At 43.4% G+C, this 15,503-nt stretch overlaps 1 protein-coding gene across 1 annotated transcript; it reads left to right on the top strand.

Moving 5' to 3' along the window:
- Nucleotides 1-301: 301 nt before the first annotated feature.
- Nucleotides 302-15,120, top strand: LOC140718582 (calglandulin-like). The gene is made up of 5 exons (XM_073032544.1): nt 302-366; nt 6,852-7,026; nt 9,565-9,709; nt 14,720-14,820; nt 14,902-15,120. Exons 1-5 carry the CDS (start codon nt 364-366, stop codon nt 14,946-14,948), a joined length of 471 nt encoding a protein of 156 aa, XP_072888645.1. The 5' UTR covers nt 302-363; the 3' UTR covers nt 14,949-15,120.
- Nucleotides 15,121-15,503: the final 383 nt, after the last annotated feature.

Genomic DNA, 15,503 nt, shown 5'->3' on the forward strand with positions numbered 1-15,503 from the left:
ACTTATACAACTGTAAAATTGTGGAAATACTAAATACTGAGAAGATGAGTTGCAGAGTCCTAACATACACAGCTTAACCTTAATACAAGCACCACTTCAAGTGTGATTCTATTCTCTGTTTCAGATTTTTCACAGGGAAATTACTACATGAAAACTCACATTTGAAAATCTGTGCACACCATCCAGGAATAGATCTGTTGAGAGACTTCATCAAACCATAAAAGGGAGGTTTAAATTTTAAACCCCTGGGCATTGAGAGATTACTCTCTTCAATAATGTAAAAGATGTGTCTGTGTTACAGCTGTATTAGTCCAACTGAGGAACAGGACAGATATCTGCCACAGGTCCTGCCCTTCCCTCACCATGGTAAGTAACATCTGAACAGAATATCAACGATTTATGTGGTTATAAATGACAGATGGAAGAAGTTCCTTGTCTTCCATGTCTGTTTAATCATATAGATTGGAACAGTGATACATTGTTGATGTGACACTTTACATTGGGGCTAAAGAACTTTGATTCAACTTCTTCTGGCATTGGTGTTTAGTTGTTGCCCTGAAATGTTTGTACCTGTTCTTGGAAAATTGAATTTGCATCTATCTATTGTATTAAATGCAAAGTTTCTCTACTTGTGGGAAAAGGAGCAGATGAAACAAAGCAAAAAGTGAGGTAGAACTCTGAATTAGAAACAGAATCGGGGGGGCACCACGTAGCATAGTGGTTAGTCTAACACTGTTGCAGCTTGGGCCATCAGAGTTTGGAGGTTAGTTTCGGTGCTGTCTGTAAGGAGTTTGTATGATCCCCCCCCACCCTGTGATTGCAAGAGTTTCTTCCAGGAGTTCCGGATTCCTTCCACACTCCAAAGGTGTACCAATTAATAGGTTAATTAGTCATTGTAAATTGTCTGTGATTAATCAAGGGTTAAGTTGGTGGGTTGCTGGGTGTTGCAGCTTATTGGACCAAAGGGCATTGTATCTCTAAATAAAATAAAATAAATATCACTGACACACATCATGAAATTTGTTGTATTACGGTAGCAGTACAGTGCAAACCATAAAAACTACTATAAGTTAGAATATATAAAAAAAATATATATAACAGAATCAGGTTTATTTTCACCGGCATGTGTTGTGAAATTTGTTAACTTAGCAGCAGTAGTTCATTGCAATACATAATATAGAAGAAATTTTTAAAAATTAAATACAGTAAATAGTGCAAAAAGAGAATAAAATTAATGAGTTAGTGTTCATGGGTTCATTATTCATTCAGAAATCTGATGGCAGAAGGGTAGAAGCTGTCCCTGAAACGTTGAGTGTGGCGAACCAGTCTGGCTGATGTCAAGGGTGCACGGTTAGGCTGAGCGTTTACTTTAAGTTCATGAATGTAAGTTGCTCTGTGGTTTCAGTATGTGGTAAAATACAGGTTAAGTGATAACCATTTGCCCAGAGGTACACATTTCAATGTCCTGGTCAGTGGGAGCCCCAGTTTGGACAGATCTAGTTAGGGAGAAACTCTCCAGGGTTACAGTGCCAGTGAACAGCAATCCCTTGGGTCTCCTGTCTTCTCTAGAAACTCACAGACTACCATGAGTTGTCAGCTCTGCCCCAACCTCTAAACCTTGCCATGTATGCATCATCTTCATTTCCAATGTTTGAACACTGAAGAGTGGTTGCAAGTTCCCAGTTTTATGGCTGCACCTTCTTCCAGACAGATCCCCTCCCACCCCCTTGCACCTTCTTCCAGACAGATCCCCTCCCACCCCCCTGCACAGTCTTCCAGACTGATACTCTCCCCTCCCCACCCTCTTCCAGACTGATCCCCTACCCTCCTACACTGCACATTCTTCTAGACGGAACCTCCTCCCCTCCACTCCCCCTCTGCTCCATCCAGACAGACCCCCTACCCCTCTGCACCTGCTTCAGACTGACCCCCTCTGCCTCCCCATCTTCTTCCAGACTGACCCCCATCCTTCTCTGCACCTTTTCCAGACTGACTCCCCTCTTCTCCATTCCTCCTCTACACCTTCCCAACTGACCCCTCCCCCCTCCCTCTGCACTGTCTTCCAGACTGATACCCTCCCCTCTCCTTCTGCACCTTCTTATAGACTGTTCCCTTCCTTCCCCCTCTGCACCTTCTACCAGACTGCTCCCCTCCCTCTCTGTATACAATCTAACAGGAGTCGTTACAACCCTGAACAGACAGCTGAGAGGTTTTGCATTACTCTGTGACGATATTGTCGGCTGTCCGGCAAAGCTCTAAACCAGTACAAGTACCTACGAGACCTCCTGCATTTGGGAGGGTATACTGTATCAACCTATACTCCAAGGACAAGTTCACAGTTTCATCTCCACTGTGGTCTAGCTGTTAATAATCTTTGTTCCCTACCAAGGAGGAGATAAATCCAGTTAACAAAGTTGTTTAAAAGTGATTATATAGTGTTCAGTCAAACACATGTAAGTAAGACAAATAATTCTTGGCACAGACTTAAAATTCATGGAGGATTTTTAACTTGTAAGAATTCCAAATTTCTAAACTATAAAGTATTTCCAAACGCAGGTGCTTACAAACTAAAGGCATACCATCGAGGAGCAGATGAACAAATCCTCCACTGCAGAAACCAAAGATTGAGGAATGAATTCTCAATTCTTTTATCTGTCATTCCTAACAATCCTATCCGCTTTCTAACATTTGCAACTAATTTGACATAAGACCATAAGACATAGGAGCAGAATTAGGCCATTTGCTCCCCCATTCAATCATGGCTGATCCTCTTTCTCCCCTCCTCTGCACAACTCCTTAGCTTTCTCCCTGTAACCTTTGATGCTGTAGCCAATCAAGAATCTATCAATGTCCACCTTAAATAAACCCAACAAACTGGCCACCACATCTGCCTGTGGTAATCACTTCCACAAATTCACCGCCTCTGGTGATGAATTTCTCTGCATCTCTGTGGACACCTTCTATCCTGAAGCTATGCCTTCTTGTCCTAGACTCCCCCACCATGGGAAATATCCTTTCCACATCCACTCTGTCTAGGCCTTTCAACATTTGAAAGGTTTCAATGAGATCCCCCCCTCATCCTTCTAAATATCAGTGAGTATAGGCCCAGAGCCATCAAATGTTCTTCATATGATAACCCTTTCATTCCCAGAATCATCCTTATGAACCTCCTTTGAACCCTTTCCAATGCCAGCACATCTTTTTCTAGATACTCAAGGTGAGGCCTCACCAGTGCCTTATGAAACCTCAGCATCACATCCCTGCTCTTGTATTCTAGACCTTTTGAAATGAACGCTAACATTGCATTTGCTTTCCTCACCACCGACTCAACATAGAAACATAGAAAATAGGTGCAGGAGTAGGCCATTCAGCCCTTCGAGCCTGCACTGCCATTCAGTATGATCATGGCTGATCATCCAACTCAGAACCCTGTACCTGCTTTCTCTCCATACCCCCTGATCCCTTTAGCCACATCGAACTTCCTCTTAAATATAGCCAATGAACCGGCCTCAACTGTTTCCTGTGGCAGAGAATTCCACAGATTCACCACTCTCTGTGTGAAGAAGTTTTTCCTCATCTTGGTCCTAAAAGGCTTCCCCTTTATCCTTAAACTGTGACCCCTCGTTCTGGACTTCCCCAACATCGGAAACAATCTTCCTGCATCTAGCCTGTCCAATCCCTTTAGAATTTTATACATGTAAGTTGATCTTTAGGGTGTTCTGTACAAGGACTCCCAAGTCCCTTTGCATCACTGATTTTTAGATTTTCTCCCCCTTTAGAAAATAGTCTGCACATTTATTTCTACTACCAAAGTGCATGACCATGCATTTTCCAATGTGGTATTTCATTTGCCACTTCCTTGCCCATTCTTCTAATCTGTCTAAGTCCTTCTACAGCCTTCCTGTTTTCTCAACAGTACCTGACCCACCTCTAATCTTTGTATCATCTGCAAACTTGGCAACAAAGCCATCTATTCCATCATCTAAATCATTGATATACAGCATAAAAAGAAGCAGTCCCAACACCAACCCATGAAGAACACTGCCAGTCACTGGAAGCCAACCAGAAAAAGAATTTTTTCTTCCCACTTGCTGCCTCCTACCAATCAGCCAATACTCTAACCATGCCAGTAACTTTCCTGTAATAACATGGGCTTTTAACTTGGTAAGCAGCTTTATGTGTGGTACCTTGTCAAATCTGAAAATCCAAATATATAACATCCACTGCATCCCCTTTATCTATCCTAAATGTAATCTCCTCAAAGAATTCCAACAGGTTTGTCGGGCAAGATTTTCCCTTAAGGAAACATATTGACTTGTCCTGTGTCACAAAGTACTCCATAACCTTATCCTTAAAAATTGACTCCAACATCTTCCCAACCACTGAGGTCAGCCTCAATGGATTATAATTTCCTTTCTGCTGCTTCCCTCCTTTCTTAAAGAGTGGAGTGACATTTGCAATTTTCTAGTCTTCCAGAACCATGCCAGAGTCCAATGATTCTTGAAAGATCACTTAATAAGGCCTCCACAATCTCTACCACTACCTCTTTCAGAACCCTAGGCTGTAGTTCATCTAGTCTGGGTGACTTATGTACCTTTAGGTCTTTCAGTTTTTTGAGCACCATCTCCCTTGTAATAGAAACTGCACTCACTTCTCTTCCCTCACCCCTTCAACACCTGGCAGATGGCTAGTGTCTTCCACAGTGAAGGCTGATGCAAAAAACTCACTTAGTTCATTTGCCATCTCCTTGTCCCTTGTTATTTTTCTCCTACCTCATTTACTAGTGGTTCTATAGCCACTCTATCTCTCTTTTATATTTTATTTACTTGAAAAAGCTTTTTCTGTCCACCTTGATATTGTTTGCTAGCTTGCTTTCATATTTTATCTTTTCCCTCATAACAGTTCTTTTTGTTGCTTTCTGTAAAAGCTTCTCAATCCTCTATCTTCCCACTAATTTTGCTTTGTTGTATGCCCTCTCTTTTGCTTTTATAATAGCTTCGACTTCCCTTGTCAGCCATGGTTGTACTATTTTGCCATTTGAGTATTTCTTTGTTTTTTGAATATATCATGCACCTTTCTCATTTTCCCCAGAAATCTCAAGCCATTGCTGCTCTGCTATCGTCCCTGCCAGCATTTTCTTCCAAGTTACTTTGGCCAACTCCTTTCTCATACCACTGTAATTTCCTTTACTCCACTGAAATACGGCTACGTAGGGAGACTTTACTTTCTCCTTATAAAATTTCAAGATGAACTCAATCGTATTGTGATCACTGTCTCCTAAGGGTTCCTTTAGCTTAAGCTTCCTAATCCCCTCCAGTTCATTATATAACACCTAATCCAATATAGTTGATCCCTTAGTAAGCTCCAAAGCAAACTGCTCTAAAATGCCATTTCATAGGCATTAACAAATTCAGTCTCCTGGGACTCATTACCAACCTGATTTTCCCAAACTACCTGCATGCTAAAGTCTCCTATGACTATCGTAACATTGCCCTTTTGACACACCATTTTCAATTTCCTGTAGTATTCTGTAGTCCATATCCCAGTTACTGTTGGGAGGCCTGCATATTACTGCCATCAGGGTCCTTTTACCCTTGCAATTTCTTAACTCAACCCACAAAGATGTCACATGTCACATAATTCTAATAACTTGATGTCATTCTTTACCGGCAGAGCCACACCACCCCCTCTGCCTATCTTCCTATCCTTCTGACACAATGAGAAACCTTGGATATTTGGCTTCTATCTACAACCATCCTTCAGCCATGATTCAGTAATAGCCACAACATCGTACCTGACAATCTGTAAAAGTCATCTGCCGCCCTTCCTGACAGTCTGACTGCACCCTATCTTTGCTTTTTTACCATCCATCCTATCCTGAGTCCCTTCAGTCTGATTCCCACCCCCCTGCCAAATTAGTTTAAACCCTCCCTAACAGCCCTAACAGCCCTGCCCGTGAGAATATTGGTCCCCCTCAGGTTCAGGTGCAACCGGTCCCTTCGTGCAACACCGATACTCCCCCCTTCTCATGCATCTTTCTTCCTGTCCTCTCCACAGCTCTCACCAAAAAAACCCCACAAACATCACCAGTGTCCGTCACAAATCTCAATCCACCCAGCTCTCTCTAGAACCTTCTCCTAGTTCCACCATCCTGTTTGGCTGACACAACATTCCTAAGTTGAAAATCATATCCCCTTATCTTAGCCGAAACCAAAACATTCCAACAACTGGACACACTGCTTTTACAGAAAGCCACTAAATGAAATACTCTGCAGCATTAGCAGTAAAAATCTGCTAGAAAACTAAGGTTAGCAATAATCCCCTTGAAATGAAAATCAATCACAACCCCTCATTTCAGAATTAGAATCAGGTTTAACATCACTTATATATGTTGTGAAATTTGTTGTTTTGCAGCAGCAATAAAATGCACTCTATTAAATATATCATAGATTATAATGAAAAATATGGAATAAATTAAAACATCAAATGAAGTAAGTAGTGCAAAAAGAAACAGGTAGGGTTCATGGGTCTATGGCCATTCAAAAATCTGATGGTGGAGGGGAAGAAGCTATTCCTAAAATGTTGAGTGTGTGCCTTCAGGCTCTTGTACCTCATCCTTGACAGTAGCAATTAGAAGAGGACATGTGATGGGTGATGGGGGTCCTTAATGATGGATGCTGTCTTTTTAAGGCATCACCATTTAAAGATGTCCTCAGTGCTGGGGAGGTTAGTGCCCATGATAGAGCTGGCTGAGTTTACAACCTTCTGCAGATTTTTCTGATCCTGTGCACTGGCCCCTCCATACCAAATGGCATTTTGACTTTTTTAAAATGTGTTTCTGTCCTCTCCAGCCTGGCACACTGCCCCCTGAGCTCCTGGATGAGTACAAGGGAGTGTTTGAGATGTTTGATGAAGAAGGGAATGGCTTGGTGAAGACGGATGACTTAGCCAAACTGATGAGCCTGCTGGGGATCAACATCACCAAACGGGAGCTGGCACAGATGGCCAAGGATGTTGACAAAGAGGGTAAGAGATCCTCCTCTCTCGCCATGAAAGGTCCATCTCATTAACAAGCCAGGACAACATGAAGTTTGCCACACACTGGTTTGGTTTCCAACCCCTCTGCAACACACCTTCCTTCTCCCTCACCTGGTCACACCTATCACCTACCAGCTTGTCCTCCTTCCCTTCCCCCATCTTCTTCTCCTTCAGGCATATTTCCCTTTCCTTTCCTGTCCTCATTAAGGATCTTGGCTTGAAACGTCAACTATTTATTCCTCTCTATAGAAGCTACCTGATCTGCTGTTCCCCCAGCATTTTGTGTGTGCTGTACTGGATTTCCAGCATCTGCAGAATCTCTCATGTTTATGATTTAGAGTCATAGCATCTTAGAAAAATACAGCACAGAAGCAGGCCCTTTGGTCCATCTAGTCTATGCTGAACCATTTAAACTGCCCATTCGCATCACTTTACACTGGGACCATAGCCCTCCATACCACTACCATTAATGTACCTATCCAAACTTCTCTTAAACATTGAAATTAAGCTTGCATGCACCACTTGCGCTGGGAGCTCGTTCCACACTCTCATGACCCTCTGAGTGAAGAAGTTTCCCCTCATGTTCCCCCTTAAACTTTTCACCTTTCCTCCTTAACCCATGATGTCTGGTTGTAGTTCCAACCAACCTCAATGGAAAAAGCCTGTTTGCTATACCTTAACTATACCCCTTATAATTTTGTATACCTCTATCAAATCTCCTCTCAATCATCTACATTCCAAGCAATAAAGTCCTAACCTATTCAATCTTTCCATATAACTCAGGTCCTCCAGACCCAGCAACATCCTTGTAAATTTCCTCTGTACTCTTTCAGCCTTATTTACATCTTCCCTGTAGGCAGGTGACCAAAACTACACACAATACTCCAAATTAGTTCTCACCAATGTCTTATACAACTTCACCATAACATCCCATCTCCTACACTCAATACTTCGATTTATGAAGGCCAATGTGCCTAAAGCTTTCTTAATCACCTTATCAACCTGCAACACCACTTTCAATGAATTATGGACCTGTATTCCCAGATCTCTTTGTTCTACCAGACTCCTCTGTGCCCTACCATTCACTGTGTATGGCCTACCCTGGTTGATCCCAGTGAAGTGCAACTCACTCGCCTGCATTCAATTCCATCTGCCATTTTTAAGTTATAGGTTAAACTGCTGAATGAGACACCCAGAGAGCTGGATCTGTGATCCGTTGGGACAAGTCACTCTGCCCACGGGGACACATACATTTCAATACAGCTGGTTCCATAGTTAGGTCTGAATTCAAAGAAGTAATTTCTCTGGGTGAGGACAGAGGAATGGCTTCCATTTGGAAAACTCTCTAAAGAAGGAATTCTGCAGTCTTCCCCAGCCCTGCCCCAGACTAGAGTCAAATCCAAAATCCCCAGCTCTGACCCAAACCAGAGTCAAATCGAAAATGCTGGAAATACGCAGTACCTCAGGCAGCGGTAGAGAGAGAAACAATTAACGTTTGAGGACAAAGACCTTTTTGGGTCAGGCTGTGATTCAAACTGAGCCCATTGTTCCTGTCTGCCATGTTTTGGAGAAACAACTGGTCATTGTTGGTCAGAGAGAATTGATTCTTGTCCCTCAGCGTGTCAACTTCATCCAGGCACCTTGGGAAAGAGTCTCCTCATCATCATTACCCAGTGAAGGAAGGGTGGTCAATGGCATCCAGCATCTTGTCTGAAACATTAGGTGTGTGTGTGTGTGTGTGTGTGTGTGTGTGTGTGTGTGTGTGTGTGTGTGTGTGTGTGTGTGTGTGTGTGTGTGTGTGTGTGTGTGTGTGTGTGTGTGTGTGTGTGTGTGTCCTGTAACTAATAAAGTGACTACTGAGTGTATTTATGGTCTTCTACTGCTGTAGCCCATCCACTTCAAGATTCAATATGTTGTGCATTCAGAAATGCTCTTCAGCACACCACTGTTATAATGCGTGGTTACTTGAGTTACTGTCGCCTTCATATCAGATTGAACCAGTCTGGCCATTCTCCATTCTCCTCTGACCTCTCTCATTAACAAAGTGTTTTCACCCACAGAACGGCCACTGAATTCATGTTTTTTTTTTGTTTTTCATACCATTGTATGTACACTCTGGAAACTGTTGTGTGTGAAAATCCCAGGAGATCAGCAGTTACTGAGATACTCAAAGCACCCCATCTGGCACCAGCAACCATTCCACAGTCAAAGTCACTTAAGTCACATTTCTTCCCCATTCTGATGTTCGGTCTGAACAACAACTGAACTCTTGACCATGTCTGCATGCTTTGATGCATTGCTGTCACATGATTGGCTGATTAGATATTTGCATTAATGAGCAGGTGAACCTAATAAAGTGGTTACTGAGTGTATGTCTGAATATGTGTATGGGTCTGTGTGTGTGTGTCTATCTGTCTGTATGTATTCTGGGTCTTTACAATGCAGTATTAACCCTTGGAATTAATCTGGAACTCCATGGCTACACACATCAGGCTGATACCCTTCACTGTTTGTTTTCTTTGACAGGGAAAGGTCTGTTTAACTGCGACAACTTCCTTGTGCTGATGGGAGATTACCATGAGAAGGCCAAGAACCAGGATGAGGAATTGAAGCAGGCTTTCCTGGTGTTTGACCCTGACCTGAAGGGTTACATAGACTGGAATACATTGAAGTAGGTGGTCTCAGTCCCACACCACCTGGTGCTCCTGGCACAGGGACATCTGTCCTCACAAAGAGAGGGACCTATTTGTCTGGGACACTGTCCATCTGAACAGTGTGGTTCAGGTGTCAGCTGGCTGCACAGCAGAGATGTGAGGCAGAAATTAATACTGCTTGCTCCCAACCCTGGGCTTGGACTGGGGGGGGGGGGGGTGACTCTGGGGAGGAGTTCAAGCCAAGGACTTGTGTCTTCTAGTTGTGTGAGAGGAAGAGTTGACCGGGATTGGTGAGCAGCCTCAATGGGCTGACTGGTCTAATTCTGCTCCTATGTCTTAAGTTACAACGCACCTTTATAAAGCTCGTATTTGGAGTATTGCATTCAGTTCTGGCCATCCCATTATAGGAATGATGTTGAGGTTTTGGAGAGGTTGCCCAAGAGGTTTACCAGGATGCTGCCTGGATTAGAGGGCGCGTTCCATGATGAGACGTTGGACAGATTTGGGTTGTTTTCCCTGGAGCAATGTGGAGGAGAGATCTGATAGAGGTTTATAAGAATATGACAGACACAGATAGAGTAGACTGACGATATCTTTTTCCTATGGTTGAGATGTTTAATACCAGGCGGCTTGCATTGAAGGTGAGGGGCTGGATTTAAGGAGATATGAGAGGCATGATTTTAACACAGAGAGTGGTGGGTGCCTGGAATTCACTGCTGGGGTAGTGGTGGAGGCAGATACAATAGAGGCCTTCACAAGACTCTTAGGTAGGCACATGAAAGTGCAGGAAATGAAAGGACATGGACATTGAGCAGGCAAGAAGGAATTAGTTTAGTTGGGCATTTGATTACTAATTTAAGTAGTTTTGGTGCAACATTAGGGTCATAGAAAAGCACAGCACAGACACAGGTCCTTTGGCCCATCTAATCCTTGCTGAACCATTTAAAGTGCCTACTCCCATCAACCTGCACTAAGACCGTAGCCCTCCATACCCCTACCATCTATGTATCTAACCATTGTGGGATGGAGGGCCTGCTCCGGTGCTGTACTGATCTATGTTCTATCTCCTGACTCTGGACTTGCTGACCAGATGTCTAAAGCAGGCATTCGGAGTGTAGGCATTTGTTGCTGTGGTTCTTAGATCACACCAGTGAGATGTCTGTGAGTGATGTGGTAATGATGCTGGAACACTTGCCTCACTTTCTATTCCTAACACCCTAAGTGGGAAGTGGTTTGTGTTGGAAGTTCAAGTTCAAGTTTAATTGTCATTCAACTATACATGAATAATTAACTGAAGCCTCTGTTGGTCAGAGTTGACCACAGATAATGCACCCTAGCTATCTGGATACACAAGCTTGTATGATATGGAGTGTGAGCTGTTGCCCATGTAGCAAGCTCTCCCTCTCCACACATCTGATGAACCCAAAGGAAAGACAGAGACCAATGCAGTTTGGTATCAGCTGTCTCACAGGAGCTACCAACTCAATGTAGGACTGCCTCGGGGACTCCAGCTCCGAATTTTTCCCTGGAGTTTACTCCCGAAGCCTTCCCTATTAGTGGGTGTAGCCGCAAGGCAGTGGAGGTTTGAGATCAGAGTTTTCATTCTCCTAGATGAGCTGCCAACCATGGCTGATGAGCCCCATCTGCCCGAAGCGACTTGTTTTAAGGTGCCAGTATTCCACCTTTGCCCCTTCTTCTGTCAGTAGAGACCTGAATGCAGCCTAATCAAAACAGTGTTTCCTTCAGGAACAAACCCAGAACCACCAGTCACACACAGCACATATAGCTACAACAACAAAAAGACAGTCACACAAGAAAAATATAGCCCTAGTGCCTGACTGGCATGGCCTGTAGATTGATGGTTTATGAGATGTTGTCCTGGTCTGGCTTGTCTTTCACTGAGCCAACACTGGAGGGCAGCACTGAAGACATGGGAGTGATGATTGTTGTTCCTGATGAGTAGCCTCAGGGCCCTGAGTTTGGCCAGGGCATTTGGACAAGGAATGTCCCTCTGGGCTCCTCCATTGTGTCTCTACTGCAGGTTCATTAACCAAAAGAACTGTGAGTTCACGTCCACTCACAATTCCCGCTGATAAAGCAGAGCTTGCCCACATACAGACAGATCTGGGCTGATAAACTGAAGGCAACATTCACACCCCGAATGGCCATGAGATTGTCTATAGAAACATAGAAAACCTACAGACCAATACAGGCCCTTCGGCCCACAAAGCTGTGGCAAACATGTTCTTACCTAGAACTACCTAGGCTTACCCATAGCCCTCTATTTTTCTAACATCCATGCACCTATCCAGGAGTCTCTTTAAAGACCCTATCATTGTCGCCCCCACCACTGCTGCCAGCAGCCCATTCCACGCACTTACCACTCTTTGCGTAAAAAACTTACCCCTGACATCTCCTCTGTACCTACTTCCAAGCACCTTAAAACTATGCCCTCTCATGCTAGCCATTTCAGCCCTGGGAAAAACCCTGAAAGATGATCAATGCCTCTCATTATCTTGTCCACCTCTATCAGGTCACCTCTCATCCTCCATTGCTCCAAGGAGAAAAGGCCGAGTTCACTCAAACTATTCTCATAAGGCATGCTTTCCAATCCTGCAGGTCCATTATGACCAGGAGAATGCCCAATCACCTACCCTCACTGACTGTCCCAAAATCAACATCCTGACCATCATCATTCACCAGAAGATCAGTCACATAAACACTATGGCTACAGGAACAAGGAGGATGGATATCTTGGGAATACAGGGAATACCTTGTGTCCTGGAAATATTGGGAATAGTGAAGTCCTTGGTACACTGGAAATACTGGGAGGCCTGGGTACACAAGGAATATTATAAGAGCATGTAGCCTGATGCATTAGTGATTCTGACACCATCTGTAAGGAGGTTTTCCGTTTTCCCAGTGAACCGTGTGGGGTTCCTCTGGGTGCTCCAGATAGTAAGTTTAATTGGTCATTGTAAATTGATTAGGCTAGGTTAAATCAGTGGGTTGCCAAATGGCGTGGCCCATTGGGCCAGAAATGCCTGTTCCACACTGTATCACTAAATAAATAAAATGTTAAAAAGGGGGTTCTGGACACAGTAGAGCTCACCAGCCCAGATGTCTGTCAGCCTGAGGGTCAGGCTGACGGACCAGTGCAGGAGTGCAGGAATGCAGTCAAGGTAAAAAATTTTGTTATCAAAGTACATATATGTCACCATATACAACCCTAAGATTCAATGCCTTGCAGGTATTCACAAGAAAATAAAGAAATACAATAGAGTTTATGAAAAACTACACACTAATAAAGGCTGTCAAACATCAAGTATACAAAAGAAGACAAACTGTGCAATAAACATGCATAATAATGAACTGCAATTTGTCTTCTATATACAGTATATTATATAACCATATAACCATATAACAATCACAGCACGGAAACAGGCCATTCCGGCCCTCCTAGTCCGTGCCGAACTCTTAATCTCACCTAGTCCCACCTACCCGCACTCAGCCCATAACCCTCCACTCCTTTCCTATCCATATACCTATCCAATTTTACCTTAAATGACACAACTGATCTGGCCTCTACTACTTCTACAGGAAGCTCATTCCACATACAGGAAGCTCATTCCACAATTTATTATATTGAAAATATGATAAAATAATATATTTAATATTGAGAACATGAGTTGTAGAGTACTTGAAATCAAGTCCATAGGTTGTAGAATCAGTTCAGTTTTGAGGTGAGTGAAGTTATCCACCCTGGTTCAGGAACCTAATGGCTGTGGGGTAATAACTGTTCCTGAACCTGGTGGTGTGGCACCTGAAGCTCCTGTACCTTCTTCTTGATAACATCTCCACCACAGAGACGACCATATCAGAACATCCTCGAAGCTTAAAAGATGTCAAGAGAAGTCACTATCCTCCCGACAGGTAGTCAGTCGCAGCTTTCCCAGGTAGCAGAAGGGACAGGCTCACATATGGCTTCAGACCAGCAGAGGGCAGGCTCACCTCTCCAATGCAGCTGGGAGCCAGAGTGGGATGGAGGAATTGGCTCTCTGCGCTATCCCTGAGGAAGGGCGGATGGCGCTGACCTCAGTAATAGCGATCCCTCTCCTGAACCCCGCTACATTGTAAAGTCCGTGTAATGGACCCTGCTCAGTACTTCAGATTCAGATTGATGTATTTATCACATGCACATCGAATCAGAATCAGAATCTGTTTTTATATCACTGGCGTATGATGTGAAATACGTTGTTTTGCGGCAGCAGTATACTGTAATAGATAAAAACTATAAACTACATTAAGATATATATAATTATATAAGTAGTGCAAAAAGAGAGAAAAAAAAGAACAAAAAGAAAAAAAAGTGTACAGTTTGGTGATTGCTGATCACAGTACTTAGCTCCTTTAGTGCCTGCCCAACATTGGCCTGAGGTGGAACATACACTGCAACAGATAGTGAAATGTGTTGTTTGCAACCTTGGTTCCAAGGAGCAGGAATGATCTGGCTATTACTGAGCATCTCAGCTTTAATCTGCTGGAGGTGACTTGATAGAGGTACACAAGATGATCAAATGGATAGCTGAAGAATTTTTACCAGGGTGGAAATGGCTAATATGAGGAGGCATAATTTCAAGATGATTGGAAGAAAGTATGGTGGGGGGGGGCGCGGGATATCAGCGGTGGGATTTTTAAATGGAGAGTGGTGGGTGAGTGGAATGCACTGCCATGGGTGGTGGTAGAGGCAAATACATTACAGGTCTTTAAGAATCTCTTAGGTAGGCTCATGGATGATTGAAAACTGGAGGATTATATGGGAGGGAAGAGTTCGATTGAACTTGAAGAAGGTTAAAAGGTTTGACACAGCATTGTGAGCTATTCTATGCAACATAACAAAACGTTAATGTACAACAAGGCAAACAGATAGCATAGTCACAGAGGGCCGAATAGCATGTTTCTGTATGAATCTATGAGACCAGCACTGTTTACAACAACTACTCACTTTTCTTTCTGTGGTCCACAAGGTACGTTCTGATGAACGCTGGGGAGCCTCTCAATGAAGAGGAGGCTGAACAGATGATGAAGGAGGCAGACAAAGATGGTGATGGCACTATCGACTACCAAGGTGTTTGGAATAACAACTCAGTGCAAGCTGTGAATGGTTTGAACCCTGCTGCACTGACACACAAACCTGTTTCTTTTCCAGAATTTGTTGACATGATGACGGGTGAATCCTTCAAATTGCTCAAGTAACTTCTGCACAGGGAAGATTCCCAGTGGATCGGTGAATTACCAAAGGCAAGCCTACCATAGCTGTAGATCCCATTGGAATGGTGAATTACAAGAGGCGCGTCCACCATGGCCATAGATCCATCCAGACTCTGGACATGATGACAAATACAGATTTTTAAAATTTTGAGACCCTGCTTTCTTCTCTTTCATGGTGTAACACAATTTAACACAAGTCATGGTGTAACACAGGTCAAGATAAGTCACTGTGTAACAAAACATGGTGTAACCCAATTCGGGTTAACAATAGTCACTATGTAACATGAAGTAACACAAGTCACAGCGTAACATGGTACCACACAAGTTAACACAAATAACAGTGTAAAACACAGTAACACAAGTCACAATGTAACACGGTGCAAGACAGGTTAACACAAGGCACAGTGTAACAGGGTGTAACACAAGTCACATTGTAACGCGGTGTAACACAGGATAATGCAAGTCACAGTGTAACATGGTGCCACACAGGTTAACACAAGTCACCGTGTAATACAGTGTCACACAAGTTAACATAAGTGA

The sequence above is a fragment of the Hemitrygon akajei genome, chromosome 29, assembly GCF_048418815.1.
Source record: "Hemitrygon akajei chromosome 29, sHemAka1.3, whole genome shotgun sequence".
Lineage (NCBI taxonomy): Eukaryota > Metazoa > Chordata > Chondrichthyes > Myliobatiformes > Dasyatidae > Hemitrygon > Hemitrygon akajei.